The sequence below is a fragment of the Dipodomys ordii genome, unplaced genomic scaffold (assembly GCF_000151885.1).
Source record: "Dipodomys ordii isolate 6190 unplaced genomic scaffold, Dord_2.0 Scaffold38, whole genome shotgun sequence".
NCBI lineage: Eukaryota > Metazoa > Chordata > Mammalia > Rodentia > Heteromyidae > Dipodomys > Dipodomys ordii.
This window is the reverse complement of record NW_012267254.1, coordinates 10,417,637-10,440,575: the sequence shown is the minus strand read 5'-3', so window position 1 is coordinate 10,440,575 and position 22,939 is coordinate 10,417,637. Positions and strand designations below refer to the sequence as shown.

General features: G+C 35.3%; 1 protein-coding gene across 2 annotated transcripts in view; it reads right to left on the bottom strand.

The window, feature by feature from the left end:
* Nucleotides 1–22,939, bottom strand: part of Tenm1 (teneurin transmembrane protein 1) — a 621,649-nt gene that overhangs the window by 91,176 nt on the left and 507,534 nt on the right. The window contains exons 20-23 of one of the 2 annotated variants that reach the window (XM_013018086.1): nucleotides 22,273–22,416; nucleotides 15,241–15,490; nucleotides 6,938–6,958; nucleotides 1,627–1,859 (exon numbers count right to left, since the gene is read on the bottom strand). In XM_013018086.1, the coding sequence (XP_012873540.1) occupies nucleotides 1,627–1,859; nucleotides 6,938–6,958; nucleotides 15,241–15,490; nucleotides 22,273–22,416 (648 nt within the window). The remainder of the gene's footprint in view (nucleotides 1–1,626; nucleotides 1,860–6,937; nucleotides 6,959–15,240; nucleotides 15,491–22,272; nucleotides 22,417–22,939) is intronic. The other variant, XM_013018087.1, reaches the window with a different exon arrangement.

Genomic DNA, 22,939 nt, shown 5'->3' with positions numbered 1-22,939 from the left:
AAAGTTGGTGGGGAGGTTGGGAATTTTAGAAAATACTACATAAAGTTTTCATCTCAAGCAATTTAGTTTTTAGGAGAAAAAAATCTTCTACTCATGAAAGAGCTAGAAAGCAAAAACTGCAAACTATAACTTAAGTACTAATTCGGTAGTGTAGATACTGTTAACAAAATTCAGATTTAATGATCTAGGGTTAGCCAGAAGGGCTTTATGAAAGACAAAGAACTTAAACCAATTGAAGGCTTTAACCTTGGATACTAGTAGCAACATAATCCCAATATGGCAAATGTCAAATGGCTAAAGAGTAACCTCCTAATATTTGAAATAAAGAGTGCCTGTATAACAAATTAAATACAGTGACCTCATATTTTTTGGCATGGAAACATATTCATAAAAGCAGGTTATAGAATAGCATTGTCCAATATTTTATTCAGTGAATTAAAACATTATTTTCAAGAAAAAAGGAAAATACTAAAAGAGTTAATGGTGGTTTTCTATATGTGATAAACTTACGGTGATTTTAATTAAAAATTTCCATTATTTTCTAATTATTTGTAACAAATATATGTTATTTGTGCAATACTGTACAAATTCATTGATTTTTCCAAACTCAGTAAAATGAATTCTTTGTAAAATTCACTAAAAAAATATATACACATCTTAGAGAAAGAACAGAGAAGAGCGACTAAATAGCTAAGCAGATACAGTAGATGGTATATGGTGGCAGTCTACATTGGACATCCTTCAGCTTAGTGCACTCAGATGGGTAAATGATCCAAGTGAAACTGTGAAGTTAATTGGGAGATGTAAATTTGTTCACTAAATTCCAGGCAATTGAGTTGAAAGTTAGTTCTTGAAGATTGAAAAGTAAATTTAAAACAAATAAAATGAAGGGAGAATTTCCATAAAAGACAAAACAAAAAGAAATTGTTATACTAGGCATCATAAAAGTTGAAAATATCCAGTAGTTTCAATAGTAATTTAATTAAATTAATGGAAAAAGGCTCTTTGAAAGTAGTTTAACAACTGTGATATTCCACATTATTCAACATACTTGACTGAGGTGGAAAGATCGGACAGATCTGATCTCATCCAATGCAAACAAAAGTACTAAAGCATGGGCCTAGAAGCACCTTGCTAGACCCAGCTAACCCTTTAAATCCAGAAAATCCTTTGCTGGATTGTGTAGATCTTCCATAATGTAGCCTCTGACCAAGGTCAATGAGCCAAAAAGGCATTCTTTTTTGTGTTTTTTTAAAATATATTTTATATTGTAAAGATATTGCACAGCAGGGTTGCAGTTACATGGGTAAGGTAATGAGTACATTTCCTATCGAGCATTGTTATCCCCTCCTTTGTCGAAAAAGGCATTCTAAGGGCTCTGGGAAATAGTTATTCATAAACTAGAAAGGAAACATTCAATCTTTTAATGATTATTAGGATCATTTTAATATATGTTGGCTTAAACTTCAACCTAGATGTGCCTATCTGCTGTGATAGACAAGAGAATGTGTTTGTCAGAGGCAGAATATTGAGATAGATCAATAGAGCACACTTTGGCCACAGCATTAGAATTCTGTGAAGTCAAATGAAATATTTAGTTGACTAAAGATACTTTTTTTTTCTTACCTCGAGGGCTGTTCAATGAAGCTTCTGATGCTCTTCCTCCATCTCCGCAGTGACTCTGGTCAAATGGAAGGCACTGATCACCTGTCCCTGCCACCACTTCAAAATTCTTGGATAGATCTTTTGTTTCCACTAGAGATTTCAACTTGTAGACTTTTCGAGTATTGGTGTCTGATAGGTATAGTGATTCAGACACAGGGTCCATAGCCAGATAATATTTGTGAGCAGGACTTGTGCTAAGGGACAGAAAAGAAAAGTTATTCAAAGCAGTTTGTTCAATATGCACCCCCTGGGGTCTGCCTCTTTTTACAAATGGAAAAATCTTTTAATAGATGAAAGAAATTCTGTATTTTTATGTTTTATGTACCAATGGGACAGGAAATTCTTTGTTTTTCTATTAATGGATAAACACATGAAAAGAAATCCAATGTGTACTGCTAACCTTTAATGATGCTGACATTTTAATACTGGCCATTTGAGAATAGAAAGAGAAGAAAGAAAACTTTCAGAATTTTATGTATGTTTGTGTGTGTGTGTGTGTGTGTGTGTGTGTGTGTGTGTGTGTGTGTGTGTGTGTGTGTTTTGTGTGCTGGTCCTGGGGCTTAGACTCAAGGCTTGAGTACTGTCCCTGAGATTTGCTCAAAGCTAACACTCTACCACTTGAGCTATAGCTCCACTTCTGGCTTTTTGTTAGTTAATTGGAGATAGTCTCATTATTCCAATCTAACTTCATGTACTTTCATTCTAACCCCAAACCTGGAGGCCATTCTTGATTCATCCTTTATTTCTTCTCTACATGAAATTTTTTGTGAACTAGCTTTCAGAATCACTCTCTTTTTCTACCCCTTCTGCCATTATAGTAGTTGTAACTTTCATTGTATCTGGCCTGGAATATTTTCTGTAGTGTAGGAAACAGAAGGTGCTTTAAAGTCTACTTTTCCAAGATGTTTTTATCTTTAAATTTTTTGTAATGTTCTCTGTGGTAGTACATAAACCCTTTTTCATTTAATTCATTTTCATATTCTTTCTGAGGCCTTTTTTAGACACCATCTCCTTAATGAAGTGTTCCCCAAATCTTTACTTTGAGGTATTTGTATTTTGCTTAAGGGGATTAGATATTACCTTAAAATATTGATTTATGTGTCAGTGTCTCCCTCATAAACCATGAGAGCTTGGAGGACAGTTGGATTTTTTTCACTCCATTTTGCTCAATGCTCAGAAATCTGCCTACCACCCAATTATTTAAGTCAAATTCTAGAAGCTGTTTTCCAACTTGTCTCCTGCATTTCTCACATCTACTGAAACAGTATCTTTTAAAATTCTACCCTCTGATTTTATCTCCAGATTTCTAATTTTTCTTTGCCTCTGTTGTCATTAGTTTAAGATCCCATCATATCTCACCTGAATTCCATAGTTGTTTTCTATTTTTATTAATTCATTAAACAGCATTTACTAAGTGCCTGCAATGTGCTTTAGAACTGTGCTATGATCTGATGAACTTCTTGTTTGTAAGATATATGTTTTCTTCTTGAAACTCAAAGACAGATAAATAAACTGGACATGGATACCATAAGTTAACTTGTTATGACAGAAGACATAGAGAGGGAGGGAAATAAGCAGAGAGCAGGGACTAGAAATCTAGTAACACAGCATTATATTAGTACTGTTTTCAAAATTTAAGCAAAATTGATGCTTTATTCAGATTTCTGTAGTTTTTTAACCTAATGGCTTTTTTACTAGTGCAACAGCTTGTCCAGGATACCAACAATATTTAGTTATGATCTCTTCTTATACTCTTCTGGGGATGTGATATTTTCTCAGGTTTTTCTTGTATTTTGATGCTGTTAACAGCTTTGATGAATGCTGACCAGGTACTTTATAGGATGCCTTTGTTCTGAAATATGTCTATAATGTTTATTTTCTCATAATTGGGAGTTGTAGGCTTTTGAAGGAAGACCACAGTGATAAAGTGCCATTTTATTTTATATATTTATTTAATTTAATTTTTGCCAGTCCTGGGGCTTGAACTCAGGGCCTGGGCACTGATCCTGAGCTTCTTTTGCTCCAGGTTACCACTCTACCTCTTGAGCCACAATGCAACTTCTGGCTTTTTCTGTTTATGTGGTACTAAGTAATGGAACCCAGGTCTTCATGCATGCTAGGGAAGCACTCTACCACTAAGCCACATTCCCAGCCATAAAGTGCTATTTTAATCAAATCATATCAAAGGTACAAACTATCAATATGGTTTTTACTGGTTGGGGTTGATGTCTTAGCTGAGTCTGTTTTTCTCCACTGTACGGTTTTTCTTCCTCTCTTACTTTCGTATTTTCCTCTTTAGATGGAAGTAACTTTACACAGACAACACATAAGGAATAAGGAGTTACATTCCATCTCCTTAAGGATGGAGTATCTAAGTAAACTATTTTGAATTTTTCTGAATAAGAGCTTTATCATTTTTCACTTATTTATAAATTTGACCATATATTATGGATATTCATTTAATACTTTGTATTAAATCCAATCTTACTTTACTTTGTTGCTCAAGCTAAATTTTCAACACTGAGAGCTCTTTCTGTTGGATTATTTACTCCATTCCCATATCTCTGTCAGTGTGTGTGTGTGTGTGTGAATCTGGTGTAGTGGGTTTGTTTACTACTTATTTTTGACACTAGAAGATATTCCAGTCATTATGTATACTACATGTCCTTATTCTAGAATCAGCCATTTCATCAGGGACCCTTTGTCAAGAATGGTATTAGAAACCAAGATTCAGGTGCTTGATTGTAAGCACTAAATGTTTTGACATCTTCCTTCCCCCTCTAAATAGTCTGCGAGCTCTTTGCAAGCAGCAAACCATGTTTCTCTATATCCTTGGGGCCAGGTTTCTGAAAGGTTCAGTGTTCACTGAGTACTGAATTGTAGGATATAAAACTAAGATGCAAAAGTGTTCAGGACTTCGTTACTTAGCCAAGCAAAATGGAGGAGATTGTGATCAGAAGAAAGAAATCGTTTAAGGACAAGCATGTTCTTACTTGTATTTGTACTTTAGACATATTGATGTATGTTAATAGTAATCAGGCTGGTAAATGCTAATTTAGGACTCAAGTTTTCATTGGAAACAAAATCAGGTCCAACTGGAATATTTGAGGTTTTTAATACTTACCTTTATCAAGTAAGATAGATTCCAGGGACATCTTCAACCCTGGAACCACCATGACAGATGCTGTAAATAAACTGAAAAGGGCCCCAACAGCCTCCGGAATTGTCTTGGCAGTTTTACCAGATAAAGGCATCTCTGTGGCAAAGGCTTCTTACATAGGGTGTTGAGGGAAGTTTTTACATAGTTTAATTTTTATATGCAGAATAAAATATCTCCAATATGTTTAGATCTTCCTAGAATAAAGATGGGTCACAATCTTTCCCCTAAACAAATTTCAATACTTTGCTAGCCATTTTGTGGAGCTACAGCTGAACTAAATTAATCATGCTTTGTTTAGGAAGAGTCCATAGGCTATTTTTCCAAGAGAAATGTTATTCACACAAAAGTGCATTCGAATGCATTACATTCATTCATTATTGAGTATCCTCAATGTGAGGGAAGTTAGAATTAGCATTCTCGTCAATCTCATCTAGGGAAACCCAAAACCATAAGGGGTTTTGCCTCCACCTTACTAACATTTTTTTCTTTTTACCATTACTAAGATTAGGTAAGATCATAAGTGACTGTGTATGCAAACCCTCAAAGTACTCTTGTTCTGAAGGTGTAAAAAAATGTGTTCTTGCCTTTTATTTAACGGAATGACATGTTCTATTTTGCTCAGGGAGGCTATTCTCAAACCTATGTACTATGTTTCAGAAAATGGAATGCTCAACATTCTAAATGCAAATCTGATTAATGTTATTTTCTTGACAGTCAGCAGTCAGGAACATACTCTAGGTTGATATGTAATGTCTTGTCATTTCTCGTCATTTCCCAAGTTCACTTCAGCTCTTTTGACGCCAATTTCTTTGTACTTTCTAGAAAAACCAACATGCTACACCCAAGAAAGAAACACCATTGCACTATGTGGTGTTTTACCTCAATCTTTCATAGCCTAGTGCGTATTGCAATTTGAGTTGTGTAAAGATTTCTTTTGTAACCTAAGTTTTAGACTTACTGGTACCTTTTCATTAGTTTTACATTCAAGTAGTCTTCAACTTAGAAAAGATCACTTTGGTCATGCTGGTTAAAATCACATAGATTGTTAAATGAGCAATTAACTCATAGTTAATAATGTGCAACACATTACCAGTAACTAATTTCACAACCACCTTAATTTGCTTAAAAACTAGTTATGTTAAAGTAGCAAGGTTGATCTTGTGCATTGGCATTTAGGAAGTTGCATCTCTCAAACAATATTCAAATTAAAAACTTTGATAATGCCATTTTGATGACAATTGGCATTTGGGAGAGAACTATGTTTTCTTCCTTGCAATTTAGGAATTGAGAAGAAGTGCAATGCATAAACAAATGGAATAGGAAATACTTGTTATAAGTAATTTCAGAGCTATGTGGCATCACTGAGAAATGAGAAATGGTTAAAGTTTTTCTATTATTTGGTTTTGGTGTGAATAAATAGAATCCATGAAAGAAAAGAGTCTGATTAAAGCATATCATCAAATGAACATATACAATCTTCTGTTAAGGAAAGAAAGTTATCTTAGTTATGGTTTCCTAATTTGATAACTGTATGCTTAATCTAAGGAAATTGTTACATTATCCTCCCCCTCTACTTGCAACTTGAAAATATCAAATCTGTTTAAATTTGTGTACTCATTTGTGATACCATCTTAGCAAAACTTAATGAGACTTATGGCTTTGCTTTCCAGATGAAGTACCAAACTGTCATCTTTCACTTTGTTTGCTTTAATGTAAGTTCTGATCCTCCAGAAAATTCCTACTGAGTTGAAGGGCTTTCTTCTTTTGGAAGACACTTACCCAATCACAATGTTCAGATTCATTTTCATATTTTTTTGTCAGTCATGGGGTCTGAACTCTGGGCCTGGGTGCTGTCCCTCACCTCTTCAGCTCAAGGCTAGAGCTCTACCACTTGAGCCCACAGTGCAACTTCTGGCTTTTTCTGCTTATGTGATGGTGAAGAATCAAACCCAGGGCCTCATGCATGCAAGGTAAGCACTCTATCCCTGAGTCCCATTGCCAGCCGATTTCTTAAACCATATTTAAGAATTGCAATTTCCCTGTCAACATGTTATTTAGGGTGGTCTTTAGGCAAGAGGGGTCATTATGCAGCTATGCATATAATTTGCTTACCTATGTCTGGTATCTCTGTTTCTAGGGTGCACAATGTGTCCAGGAGTAGCAAGTAAAGCAAACAGACAGTCATCAGTATCATTCCACAAACCAAATGTAACCAGACACAGCAAATACCTAACTCAGCTTGTAGTAATTAGGACTTAGTAAAAGGGATCATTAGGTGTGCAAGCCAAAGACCCAATCCTCCCACACTTCCCCTAAATGTCAAAGTGGAGTGAGAGTGTTTTGAAGCTAGTTTTTGGAAAGGTTTTTCATAAACTATGGATTTTGTCTACACAGTTTTTTGGGATCTCTCTACTAAGTCAGAATCCTAATATGAGGGTGGGGCCTGGGAATCCTGTTTTACACAAAACTAGCTTGTGAGGTTAGGCATTAAAAAAGCAGTCATTGCAAATGACTGTGTAGGCTCCAGCTTGCTGGCCTATCTACTTTTATCAAAGTATAAAACCACTGTGTTTTATTATCAAGTCATATGTTGGACAGGCATCTCAACCCCAAGCCTAAGCCACTTATCTGATGTCTGAGATAAGATAGAGATGTCTACTGTGTTCATTTTTTTAAACAATATTAAGCCTCTTAAGAAGATAAAAGTACAAGGGTTTTCTGTTAAACCATGATAGACTGTCCCTGACAACAAAACCCCTGCATCAAAACAGGTTTAATAAAACATTATGTATATCAAGTATTAAATCTTTTGGTCACCTATCCATTCTCCAAGGGAGTCACCAGGATGGGCAAAATGGAATTGTCAGCTGAGAAGCAGCAGCAGAATACTCTGGCAACTCCTGATCTGTGAGCTTCTTGGCACAGTGTATTACTGCCTACATCATTCTACTCTGCAACTTGGTATGAGGCTTTTTCATCCAGAGGTTGAAATCTGTACAGTTCTGATTTTGGGTCAAGTCTGCCTAGAATTAAAAGGCTATAATCATCTGTGAATTATTGTGATTTTAATTTTTAAAATCCTTTTAAGTCTGTCATTTGGAAACATGAAGATAACAAAATGTTTTGTGAAATTAAAAAATGTCTGCAACATCAGAAAAAAGAATAGATACAAAGTTATTTAACTGGAAACTACAGGTTAAAATGGACTCAACTGTTTTGGCAAAAAAAGAGAAAACTTTCTGGGATTTTACTAGCTGGGCACAGGTCAGTTTCCACTGAATTTTCAGTTTCCCTTCTGTCTATCTCAAAACAGTAGGTTTTCTGTGGGTGACCAGTAAGGATGCATAGCTCTGATTAGAAACCTGCCTTAGGCATTTGCACCTTTTTCAGTTTCTTCCTTCAGTAGTACCACAGATACTTGCTTGTTTTTATGGCTTCTAAATGATAAGCGTATTTGAGATTCATTGGTATCACTGTATCATAACTGATGCTCCCAAAGAAAGTTCAGTTGTGAAAAATCATAGAAAAATGTGATTAAAACACAGATTCATTTATAACAGATTCTCATGGTATAAAATCATTTTTTTGGTTATGAAGGGTTTTAAAGTTCTTAGGTGGTGGCAAGGAGTAAGGAGGGGAATAGCTTGATTTTTCTTGCAGCTGCTTCTGATCTTGCCAAAAATGTCATTGTGAATTTGGAAAGATGTCCCATATTACACAGAGCAGCTTCTCTCATTAACATCTCAGAGGGAGGAAGTGAAAATGACGGAATTTATTTCCAGTGTGTGACCTTGTTCTGTCTCAGAATTACTTTTAGTTAAGGATTTAGTATTGAACCGCCACCAAAGTCAGCCTGCTGTCTAGGTAGCAACTGACTACATGCTGAGATGCCAGTGTGGGAGCTCATCACTAGTACCTAGGCTCATCAGTGAGTATCAACATCCAGCAACTGACTGATTTGAAGCCTGTCATGACTTAGGAGCAAGGTGTGTAATCACAAATCTTTTTAGAACAAAAAATGCTCCTAATTATAGGGTTTGTATATTATTCTTTGAATCTCCCAAGATCCAGATGTTGGAAAGGGTGGTCATTATTCTTCCTTTATAGCTTAAAAGAACATTATTGAGGCATGATTTATATGCCATAAAATTCACCCTTCTAAAAATACAATTTATCAGTTTCCAGTATATGTAGAGAATTGTACAACCATTACTATCATCTAATTCCAGAACATTTTCATCACTCCATGAAGGAATGCTGTGCCTATTTGCTAGTAGCAATTCCCCATTTACCACTCCCTCAGCTCCAGGTAAAAAAAATCAAATTTCTAAATGTGGAGGGGTGTGGCTTAAGTGGTAGAGTGCCAGCTATGAGTGAAGAAGTTAAGTGAGAGCATGAGGTCCTGAGTTTAAGTCCCTGAATAGGCATATACATTGATAAAAAAAAAACCATACTTTCTGTATGGATTTGCTATTCTGAATATTTTACATAAACAGAATCATATGCCTTTGTCCTTTTGTGCCTGCCATATATTCTTTTTTTATTTTTGTGTGGTAAGGGATGATAAAAGGGAGTCATGTCTACTATGGAACTGTTGTTTAGTGACTTGCATCAAAAGAGTCATAATGAACTGTGTGGCGTAAACCTTTATCTATTCTTAATTTTCTTCTCAGTTTCACCTCTTAATGTTATTGTATTGGAGTATTTCAGCACATTTCGATATAACTTTTGGAGGAACTCAAACCATAGTACTCCTCAAATTAATCTAAAGATTTAACATAGTCTCTATGTGTTGTTTCAGAAATATTTGGTGTTGAACAATGGATTGCCTTTCCTATTCATCATACTGTAGTCTTCTTTCTGTGAACATCCATTGCCAACTTTGCTTACCATTGACTTAACCAACTCCAGCAACTGTATACTGAACACCTTCCCATAATGCACTAGCTCTGGTCCTCACGTTTATCACAGCTCATTCCTTTATATTTTAGGGCCCATGCTTTCAGATATCAGTTTTTAAAAGGAATCTGATAAATGAACCCTTGTCAAGGGCATAATGGATGATTTTAGCTTGATGGTTCATCCTAAAGTTCTTATGTTAGCAGCTCTTAAAGGATAAAGTTTTAATTCAAAAAAGCACATTTCTTACAGTGGAAACTTAAGAACCTATGAAAAACAAGCAAAGATGCTTCTTTTTCTTGTGTTGGTACTATGGTTTGGACTCAGGGTCTTGAGCTCTCACTCTGTTTTCTTGCTTGTGGCTGTTTCTCTATCACTTGAATCATGCCTCTAATCTGTAATTTTGCTGATTATTCTGGTGTCCTTTTCTGCTTGGCTTGGCTTTGAACTTCAATCCTCTAAATCTCATCTTCCTGCGTAGGTAGGATTATAGGTGTTAGCCACCAGTGTCCAGCTCATTTTGAGTTTTGAAACAGGATCTCACTGTGTAGAATAGACAGGCCTAGAATTTCCTATTCCCTTGCCTCAGTCTGGATCAGATGTATGTACCACCATGCTTGGCTCTACAAGATATGTAGGGGTGAGCCATAAAGAACCTTTGGGTACCACTGATAACCATTTTTTAATCTCTGAGGGAAGTAGCCACCAATTTAATCTGTAATTAGTATTTCTAGCATTTGTAGCTCTAGTGTCCAGGACAAGATGATGGTTCATAATCATTTCTAAGCTATTTTCAGGGTTCTCCAAAGCCCAGTATCCATTTCTTCCTTCAGTCGAGTGCTCTATAAATTCTACTACCTTTCAACAGGCCAAATGGCCCTAGATGTGTATTATTCCAAGTCCACTCCATAATCAATGATAGGAGTCAAGTCTTGAGAACAATGTAGAACTATTAACTAGTTATGGAAAAAGACACAGTAAAATCTCTAGAGAAATTTTTATGTCACGTTGACATTTGTCAAGTTCAAATTACTGAAGATACTAAGAAGCATTTACCAATCTCTCATTTTCTTTTTGCTGTCATTTTAAGGGAAGGACAAAATAAATATCCAGAGAATCACGAAGTCCCCAAAAAATAGCAGTGCAAGGTTTTGATGAAGAATAAATCACTTGCAGTCATGCTTAATGGGTTTTCTAATAGAGTTGTGAAATTAGAAGATGAGAGGGGAGCAAGGGTATATTGCATAGTTGAATTTTTACAGAGAACTTGATATGGTATATTCTATTTTTACTTATATAATTATACCTATTAGTTTTAGAAAACGAAAAGGTGGCCCTGAGGCTATGACTAAAGAAAAAAGAAACAACCATAACTGATGAGAAATAATTGAATGACTTGGGCTTATTTGAACTGAAGAAAAGAAAGGCAAGGATCTATGGTAGTTGTACTCACATTTGTGAAATTTTCTCAAGCAAAAAAGGAAAGTGACTTCTGTGCTGTTACAGATGTTAGCATCTGCCTGCTTTAAGACAGCAGACAAGTTGAATATAAGATAGAAAAAAATTTAACAGAGCAGTCAAAAGTTGTAATGGTCTTTCTTCAGAGGTATTTAAGTTTGTGGTTATCAAAAGGAATCAAACTGTATAGAGATTTTAAATTGCCAGGCATGAACTAGACATGATTTTGGACCTTGAAACTTGATGGATCCTTTTGTTGTTAAAATCAGAAACCTGTTATCAGTTTTATGCTACTAAAATGTGTGTCTGTGTCTGTCTGTCTGTCTGTCTGTCTGTCTGTATGTATGTATACTTATGTAAGACTCTGAGCTCTCACCCAGGAAAGAATATATTACCCCAAATTGTTTATGATTTAAGGGGCCACATTTCACCTCCCTTGACACCCTTCCACTCTGCTAGTATGTATGTACATATATACATACATATCAATGCATACTTGAATATGAGATGCAAATCTCTAGGGAAAACATGACCTAAGTTATCTTGCATAGGAAAGGATGTATCTTAAGATAGTAATATAAGGGGTGAATATAATTGAAACAGTATGTGCATGTATGGGAATTAAACAACAAAACTCCTTGACACAATTAATATAAAATAGTAAAAAAGAAACATGTCTTCAGAGAATGTATTTTGAAACTCCTTTAGTTTTAATTACATTATTTTATAAGCCTGGACTGAGATGCTCTCGTTTATGCTTCCTGTGTAGCTATAATGATAAGCATGTCTAGCTTTTTATTATTGAACATTGAGTCTCATGAACATTTTTGACTAGGCTCGTCTGGAACTGCAATCCTCCTGATCTTTGCTTCCTCAAGCATAGCTACTGTGCCTGGATTTAATTTTTATTCATACTGAAAAAGTACTTTGCAATTAGGGTCCCAATTTTTGTATTTTATACTTCAAAAGACTTTGTGTTGAAGTCTGTAAGGACTAAGATGCAAGATGTGAACTGTTAAGGATTCTTTTTTTTGTGAATTCTTTTATTGTGAAAATACTATACAGAGGAGTTACAATTACATGGGCCAGATAATGAGTACATTTCTTATCATCCTCTACCTTAAGGAAATTTATATTTAAATTACAAAAAGGGACTAACCTTAGCTGGAGTTTCCTTATATTAAGATCATATTTTGTTTTGCTTATATAGGTAATTTTATTACTTTTCCTTTGAGGAATTACATTTCTTTTGAGGAATTAGCTATATAGGAATGGTATGTCCCTTATAAGGTTAACTTTGCAAGCAAGATCTTTACTTCACAGCCAATATCCACATGACTGAAAATGCTCAGTATTGAATAAATTATTCAGTGTTTCCATGCATGTTTGGCATCATGCAGCTAAACTACCTCTAGGGTTTTTGGAAACAGTGTAGTCTATTATGTAAATCATTTCTTAACTCAGCCATGCAACCATTTTTTCGCCTTCCTGTTGACTTTCCAGTAAATAGGTGCCCAAAGAGATATACTACTGGAGATGACAACTCCCTGATTAGGGTAGGGTAATATGAAGTAGTGCATTTCTAGACTTTTTAGATGTGCTTTGTTTTTGTAAAGTCTTAACTTTACAGTCTGGTTTTTATTAGCTAAGGGATTTAACAGCTTTCTTCCCTGTGACAGCGTTTGCAATTATAATTAAGAAATGTATTAATACTGGAGTGAATTAATGTGAAAAAATGGATGGGGGGCTTGGGACTAGATTTCCCCAGTTAGGTGTAAAGGAATAACTTACTCTGAGAAAAGGAAGGTAGATTTCAAAGTAAGCATGAAAATCTGAAAAATTTCAAGAAATGGACTTATAAATTCAAATTTCCATGCTATTGTGAGCATAAGTGTTAAATAATAATGACCTAGGCTTCGCATGTGTTCTGATTGGACTTGATAGTGTTTTGTACATACAAGTTGTTCTATCAACATATATGCTCTCTTAGTCATTATTTTTAAGCTCATGGAGGAGATACCCCACCAAAAATTCATTTATGGAATTGTTAATATACAACATCAAAAATCTTATGCAATATAGACAAACTTTTAGCTTCAATTTCCACAGACATGTGTCAGGTATAATGCTGTCATATCATTTAGAAGGAAGGCTCTACCTGTTTACCTAGGGGATCAAAACCTGGTTTATCCCTAATGAAATAGAAGAGGATAGTTTGTTTTTCCTGAACTTCAGAGGTCCCATACATGATCTCATAGCTTTAGAGAGGCACGGGAAGAAATAAACTGATTAAGCCATGGTTGATTTAGTTGTAATCTGTATGTAAGTTTGGTTTATGGAATATAAAAAGGTGTTAAAATTCTTTATATTCTCAAAAAACTATCTTGAACAGAGTAAGAATATTCAAAGATTAATTAATACATGAAGTGCTCAACATTCTTAGCCATAAAGAAAATGCAAATCAAAATGGCTTTAAGATTCCATCTTATACCAGGCTATCATCAAAGAAACAAATACAAGTGTTGTTAGCTGTGAAAGGTGTGTATGTGCAAAGTTATTCTTACTCTGTTAGAATTTAAATTAATATGGTCACTACAGAAATCAGTACGGAGGTTTTCAAAGGAATGAAAGTAGTGCTACCATATGATTTTGCTCTAGCTCTCTTGAGCAAATATCAACATGTAATAGAGATTCCTGAATCTATGTTTATAGAAGCAGTATTTACAATTGACAAGCTACAAAATCAGTCTAGGTGCCCATCAATGGGAGAATGGAAAAGAAAAAAAAGTGTTTTATTTATACATATTTTATATAACACACATATACATTAAGTGTATACATATATATAATACATGTATGTGTTCATTATATATGTGTATTACATATGCTATATATAACACACATGTGTTATTTATGCATATACACATGCATGTATATACATATATGCACATATATAAAATTTATGTGTTATGTTATATGAATTATTTATCCATAAAGAAAAATGGAATTACGTTTCTTTCAGGAAACAACAGATGGAAGGATAGAAATGGAGATTATTATATTAAGCAAAACAAACCAGACTCAGAAATATATTGCATTTTTTCTCTCATATACAGAATCTAGATCTAAAAAACAAGAAAGAAAAAGAAAGACTTGAACATAAATGTGGGACTATTGAGAGAATAAACTGGAGAGGCACGGGAAAAGGAGAAAGCACTATGAGGGTAAAAATGATCAAATTACATTTACGCATTGTTAGTAGAGTAATGAAACCCATTAAAGTCATAACCAAAAGGGAGAAAGGGATAAGGGAGTAAATGCAATGGGTGAACTTGATTTATATGTACATATGGAAATGACAGAATGCAACCTTTTTGTATAAGTAGTATGTGCAAAGTTTTAAAAAGATGATGAAGGATTCAATAACCCAGATGGTCTTGGTAAAGTGGGTGGTAAAGGCTGCAAACTTGCCAAACAGGAGGCCAGTGAAGACTCATCCTACTCCACAATTTTAAAAAGTAAAAGAAAATCTGAGGATGAATGTTTTCTAATCTTCATGGACTTATGCTTGTATAGGTAAAGAACTCGTTCTTCCTTCCTTATTATGCCATGAAAGAATAGACATCCATTTCTTCTTTATAAATGACTACTTCAAAAAATATGGGAATGTGTAACCTTTTGGATCTGGCAATACTTCTACCTGTTATAATGGAATAGACAGTATTTATTAGTTTTTGTAGTGAACAGCAATGAGTGAGTGACTTAACTGGGTGCTTGGAAGTATTGAGATTCTGGTCAGAGACAGCAGTGTAGATAGGGGAGGTCTTATATACAAGGATGTTAACATTTCTTAGTTCTGTAAAGCAGTGCTCAAAGGCTGCTTCATAGGAGGAGTGGGTATGTTGACCATTATTCGTATCCCTGCATCTTAACTCTGTGGTACATTTGTAGGCAAATGAATTTTCTGACTTTTTGGCAATACCTTGTCTCTTCATGTTATCTTATTCTTGCTGTTTTCTTTATCCACTATGTAAATGTAGAGATTAGAAAAGACTTACCTTAATTCCAAAATGCTTAATGAGTTTCCTGAGGGAAATATTCTCCTTACAAAATTGAAGTCACCAACATACACACTACCATCAGGGCCAGAAGCTAATGCTACAGGAGCAAAGAGTTTGTTGTTGTGGGCTGGGCCATTGCAGTTAGTGCAGGCTACACTCCTTTGGTGTCCATTACCCATTATAGTTGCTATGACTGGGGGCTGCTGAGAAATGAACATATTTTCCCCATTTCCTTTATGTATGATTCCTAGGCACAGGGGGAAAAAAGAGAGAATGAAAAGGGCAGTTACCATACAATAATCAATCTCAGTAAAATTTAAATTTGGCCCTAATTGTTCAGAATAGGAAGGAATTTTTGCCAAAATAAGAGAACTTGAGAGTGAAATGCACTGCCCTTAGTTTTGTTTAACTGTATAACCACAAAATAGTACCATAATACTTTACCTCAGTTTGTCTATATGTGAAGAGGAAAGATAGAATCAGTATATCTAAAGTTGAGTGTGAACATCTCAATAAAATATTTGATAACTAACTTCTAACAATATTCTGTTCACTCTGGGCCCTGGCAATCCTCTGTGGCTAATTTTTCATTTCTGGCTGAATTATGTCTGGATGCCTAGCACACACCTGTCTGATTTCAAATTGCCCTCAGTATGCAACTGGTTCTTTAAAAGTGAGTGTCAGTCAACTTTAATATTAACTTTAGCAAAACACAATCGGGCAGGCAATCTATTTTTGTGAGAAGGAAAGAAATTCTATTGCTAGAATGTGCTTCAATAATATGTTAAAGTGACTTGAATTTTCCACTCTTTTGGACCACATCTCACTATTATCAGTGCAGGAAATAGAGATACTGACTTATGGAAATGCTTTGAAGTCATTTTGTTGGGGAAATTTTATCCATACCCACAACTTTAACTCATATCTCTATATACTAAAACTTTCTTTTGTCCAGAGTTTTCATTTGATATGCAATTTCCTACTACATTCCTTTACTTAGATGCCACATAGGTACTTCAAACTCAAAAAAGTTTGAAAATAATAAGTAAACTTATTTTTCTGCAACCTCTTCCAAATGCTTCTCTTCCTCCTGTGTTTCTTATTGATCCCATAAGTGGTAGCTCTGTCATATAGTTACCTAAATCGGAAATCTGATCATTACCATGACTCTTTTCCTTTCACTTTCTAAACCTAATTATTTTCTAATTCCCATTGAGCCTATCCTTTAAACATATTGAAACTAAGTTTTTCTTCTGCATTCCAGTTATTACTAGTTCAGTTCAGTGTTCCTTAACTTCTTGGTTTCTTGGTTTTCATGCACGCCGATCTCTAAACCATTGTCCACACTGTTGCCACAGAGGTCATTTATCTGTGGCTTAATGCCATTCAAGACCTCCATATCCCCTGTAGGATAAAGGGCACATTCTTTTTTAAGAAACACAAAGTCCTTCATGATTTGACCCTTTCCTACCTCTTCAGTCTCCTATCTCATTGCGCTCTCACTTGTATCTTGTGAAAAAGCCATAGCAAGCTGCTAATAGTTTTACAGATGTCCATTCCTCTTGGCTTTTTTGGGCACATGTTATTTATTCCCTCTATCCTGAATGCCCTCTTCTTGTTGTCTGCTTGGGGAACATCTACCTACCCTTCAAATTTCAGCTCAAACGTTCTAGCCAAGAAGTCAGTCATCCCTTCTTTGTATACTCATAGTTTGTTTTCCAAAGCTGTGTTACAACACTTACATTGTATGAAACAGTTTTCATTACTCTTCTGTCTTCTCCATTAGAACCTGAAAGAACTCCTTGAAGGCAGACCCTCTGTCTTATTCCTTTCTGTATTTTAGTGCCAATCCTTGTGGCCAAGTCATTACAAGTGCTCAGCAAATGTTGAATATAGGCTTTGAGTCTCTTGTTTCCTTGTACACAACCTAATGATTTTGCAAACCTGCTGAGCTTGGGCAGAAAATCCAAGGAACAAGGAGTGCTGTACTAAATAGCTCAAGTCAGTCCAGAATGATCCAGGGCAGGGAAACCATCCATGTTGTGAGAAGGCATGCCAATGCATCAGATTGAAATAACTGACAGCAAATGAATGAATGCAGTTACACTGAGCAGCCTTATGCTTTTCCTGTTGCCTCTTGCTATTTATCTCCTTGGACTGCCTGTTACTCTCCCTAAACACTTCCCGAAATGTCTTCCTCAGTTCTCTTCTGGCTTTTAGTCCTAAAGCCTTATAATAGAATTATCGATTACTCTGAGATAGGAACATTGTTGGAATAAAAAACAAATAAAAGGGTAAAACATGCACACAAAGGCACCAATATACAATTGGAAAGGGCCTTCAGGGAACCAGATATCCCACCTATCATATAATCTTTGGCTTTAAAATTTATATACTTTTACTTTCTCTTTCAGGGTGATTCTACTTTTTCTGGGAGGGAGGGGGTTAGACTTGGGGCTTGAACTCAGGGCCTGAGCACTTTGCTCAAGGCTAGTGCACTGAGACTCTTACTCCAATTAACTACCTGTAAACTGGAAGTGAAGCTGTGGCTCAAAGTGGTAGATCACTAACCTTGAGCAAAAAACTTAAGTACAGTGACTAGGCCTTGAGTTTCAGCCCTACAACACTACCCACCCCCCAAAAAAGAGTCTCACATAGTTTCCTGGCTGGGCTGGCTTTGAACCGTGATTCTTAGATCTCATCCTCCTGAGTAGCTAAGATTATAGGCATGAGCCACCAGTGCCTAGTCTGCCCTGGCTACCTTTTTAAATATATAATTTGCCAATTGCATCTGTGACTTTCCATATTAACAAATTGTTTTTCTAAACTATGAAATAATTTGAGGATCACTAATTTATTACTTTATTAAAACTTTAAGAGCTTTTAAGAAAATTTAAGACTTGGAATAGTTAAGTAATCGTAACAGGAATGAATTCCACTTTCCCCAAAATATTTAATTAAAATGTGATCAATGCAGCAATTTAAATGATCTAGGAGGAGGTGGATAATAACTGAAAGGATAGTCACATAACATCACTGAAAAGAAATCTTCTGATGATTGTGAACTAAATATTCTACCAATGAGACTATGATATGTTCCTTAATAAATGAGAAAAACAGTTTGTAACATGTCAGTATTTCAGCAATGTACTATAGGGTACACAATTCAAAAACGTTTCCAATTATTAGCTTGGAAATAGTAAGATTTGCTATTAACATCTATTTTTCACAGGTAGATCTCCATTTTTATATCAATATAACAGTATAGTTAACAATTACCCTCAAAATGACATGTTATTACCAGGCTCCTGGCAATTTAAAAACTAAAGATGGCTATTCTAACCCATTCTTCTAAGCTTGCAATTCTAAAACTCCTCTTTTCGATTAGAAAGCCCAGTACTCCATCAAAAAAGAAGAATGATTAAAGGAAATAAAACATAAGGCAATGTACTTTCTGATTACATCTCAACAATTGATGTCTTGCTTTCATGCAAGGTACTAAAGTGCCCGCGTAGTGAAATTACCATTCCTGTTTAAAGCTGAAGCAATCAAAACAAAAATGGGCAAACCCCTTTTGTACTGCCCTGGAAAAATAGATCATTTTGAAGGGTGTTTTTGTTGTTTCAAGAATCTGTTTAACCTTCCATTACATATAACCAGTCCATACCATCTAGCAACAATGATTTAAACACCAATCCTTCTTGAAAAGGTTGCCCTGAAAATATTTTGTTCATGTTTCTGGGAATCTTGATCAATTATTGTTGCCTCCCTTCCACTTTATTCTGCCACACATGCTGATTTTGAAAATAGAATAAAAAGATCCTAGGAAAACATAGTTTTTTTTTTTACATGAAGACCAACTTCCTGCTAAGGACAGGGTGTCATGTTTATAGTCAAGAGTGAAATCCTCTTGAATGTGACTTGGTGCACATTTTCATCTTTAAGTTTTACTTCCTCTGCCAGAAACCTGTCTGTTTTGTAGGAGAAAAAAAGTAAGCACACTACTCATACCCTCCTGCTACCTTGCTCAGAAGTTCTTCTGAGGCTTGTAAATAAGTTTAAAATAAAATTCGCCTTGGAAGGCAGAGGGTGGTGCTTTATGCTGATTTCAAAGAAGAAACCATTTTTCAGACTTATGAACAAGGAGCACAATACATATTTCTCTTACTACTTGACTGAGAAGATATAAACACAAACTGGGAGATACGCCAGTGTGCTCAATGGAATTTACTTCCCCTCCCTATAAAACCATTTTGTGACAAACTACTAGCAGATCATAAAGGCCAAGTTTTTTTAAAAAAATTCTTTATTTATTTCACACAGATGATGATGCCTAATTAGTATTCTGGATTGTTCTTTCTAATGATTTTAAACATTTGAGTAGTAGGAAACATTAGGAGATATGTTTGATAAAAGATATGCTAGGTTTGGAAGTAGTGGAATTCTATGCACATTTTCTCCCATAATTTTAAAACCAAGTTTCTCTATAACCATTACAAGAATACATTGTGAAGAAATAATGGTGAAAATACAAGTTCCTAGTGTTTTTATCTTGGTGAAAGTATAGTCTACACATATTAGGCATAATATTGGTGGAAATTTTTTTCACAAAACCAGTTAATTGTTAGGTAAAAATAATTGCTGCAGCTGAAATGACAAATGGTCTGAAAACATTGCCTAATGGAAACTACCCCCTACATAATGCTTTTAGAGTCAAAGAGAAACTGAAGAATAGAATGGCAGCAGACATCCAATCTAATTTTATGTCTTTTTAACCAGTAGGAACAAATTGGAGGAAGATTGTTTCTAATCTACTATGTGTCTCAGATAAAAAGCAGTATGCCTAAAGAGTTATTCCTCCATCCCACAGGGGGAAGACATGGAGAGGGGGGATTTAGAAAGACCTTGCACTTGCCTTAATCAGTCAGAAAAGACCATCTGACCTGAGGGAAAAGAGCACTGCTTTCTAAATTGGAGTCCCCAAAGATGTTTCCTTACACTTAATATTCCTACTTCTAAAACTGCCTTTGGGGGTAGAATTTAGACTTCATAAATGTCCCATGACAGCTGTTTGTGTCCAAGGTCAGGCTGAAATGGAATGGCAAAACTAGCTTCAGCTCTTTTTCTGGAAAGTGTAACCAGTTGGTTAGATATACAATGCCTATACAGATCAGTAATAAAATGAACAAATGTTGCTTTAAAAATTATTCAAACTAAAGCTTCTTTCCCAGAATAAAATTATCAGAAAAGTAAAGAAAGAGCTTTTAGTGGGGCTCTGGGAAAGGGTATGATCTTTTTGCTGTGGTTAAAATATTTTAAAACTGGATTTTGGTGATAGTTACCAAAAACTTAAACATTTGATATATCCTCCCAAAATTGATATATTTTATAGTGTGAATTGCATTTCAATAAAGCGATTAAACATCTCCAGAAGTAACTTGGTATGCAGAAATAATTATTACCTAAAAAGTAATTATTAATTCAGAGAATTAGGAGTTCAGAGAACACATTTGTGAAACTCAGGTGGCCCTCAAAACCTACTATCTGAATGGCTTCCCCATTCTGAAGTCTGTGTGAACCAAATCATAAGAGCCTACAGGACTGGGAACACACAGTTGGGGGGCTAGCTCCAGTGAGGTCATTTCCCACTTTGTGTTTAATGTCAATGACAGGCATTTGAAATAGACAATCCATACATGCCAATAAAAGTGAGTGAAAAAGAAATGGCTGCTTAAAATGTCAACCTCTTTCAAATCAAAACAAAAACGCTAATAATTTAATAAGTGGCATCTGCCCTTTCGTTTTTGTACTTTTAAAACTGTGGCTCTCCTTTTGACAACAGAAAAAAATCTTGACATTTTATATCTGTGCCTGAATCTTTGCAGTTAAAAAAGCAAACAAATTGAAATAGAATTTAGAATCTTCCTTGAAAGGGGCAAGACTGTACAATCAGGGCATACATGAATGGACTCAATCACCTTAAGGGTCTCATGCAGGGACTATGGAAGATGGTTTCATTCTAGGGTCCAACCAAACCTGGTTACCACTGCCAATCAAAACTTCCCAGCTTATGTTATGGCTGATTCAGCTATGGTGCAAATGAAGTAAAATAATATGATAATAAAATTGATCTCTTAGCCTTAAAAGATAACAGTCTTATCCAGCTGTTTCCCTAAAGGCAGGATGAATACATGGATGTCTGGGTAGAAAAGTAGCTGTCTCTACATACTCATTTTGTAAAATGTAACCTAAGACACATCTGTATCTACATCTATCTATTTATCTAATATCTTACTCCAGCTTGCTGTGAATCTACCTCTTCAGACAAAATGGTATATGATTTCACAGTAAAAAGGTACCAGTAGATTATAATAGAAAAACTGGGTGGATCTACCACAGATTGGTTTCCTAAGGAGGTAGGGGAATTATATGAAGGAGTTAGAACCTTCATAGAGTCTGTTTGAAAGAAACACAGGCTCAGGAGTCTGATTTATTTCTTGATTTAGTTAACATTTACATTATAAACTAGAAGGAAGTAACAGAAGTCAAAGGGGTCCAAAAAAAGGAGAGACTGAAAATAAAAGTATTCAGATTATTACACAATAACACTAATTCAAAATCAAATTTTGGTACTGGAAGGAAATGTACTAAGTTGATCATCTCTAAGTGGTGTTTGTTTTTTCCTGGTCCTGGGGCTTGAACTCAGGGACTGGGCTCTGTCCCTAAGCCTATCTGTGCTCAACGCTCATGTTCTACCACTTGAACCACAGTGCCATTTCCAGCTTTTTCTGAGTAGTTTATTGGAGATAAGAGTCTCATTAACTTTCCTGCCCAGGCTGGCATGATCTTCAGAACCTCAGATCTCAGCCTCCTTAATAGCTAGGATTACAGACATGAGCCACTGGTGCCCAGCTAAGTGGTGTTTTAATATAGGTGATTTTTTTCTCTTGGACTTTCCCACATTTTCTTCAATGAACATGCATCAAATAGCATGAGGAAAACAGTAATAATACAATTTTAGCTGCTTACCACTTTGAGGATTCAAAATGTGATGCTTATTCAAGGACCAGCCTCCTAGGTTAGAAGCATCCATTTCAAAACCTTGTAAAGTGACTGTCCTTTGTTCCCAGAGAATGAAGTCAGGGCACGACTCATATTCATATCCCACAGACACTGCAAACAAAGGGACAATAGCATTAAAATTATAAAATATTTGCTTCACATTTACTTGCATTGATGACTCTGCATGTTATTTTGATTATTGAATTTTTATTTGGATTACTATTTGATGGAAAATGACTTTCATGTGACATAATACAGCATTACTCCTAGTATAGTATTGGTTATCCAAAAGTAATGTCAGTGTATATTGGACATGGAGTAGTGAAGTGAGTTAATAGATTCAGTCAGTAGGTAGGTACCATATGTTTATGGGAAAAAGGTTTTATTCTTGGCTTTTGAGTTAAAAAGTGTGTTATAAAACTGAAAAGAGAATCCCTCTACAGGATTAATCTAAAGTAGTCCAATTTCCCTTATATCTATAAAGGTGAAATGTAGGAAAAGCCAGTTTATTATTTCCTCTCTAGAGTACAAAATACACTTGGGAAATTGGCTTTGGAGTACTTAATTACATACAACAATGGACTACACATGAAACTAATAAAAATTGAGTTGCCCAATTTATGTATTTCCTGTG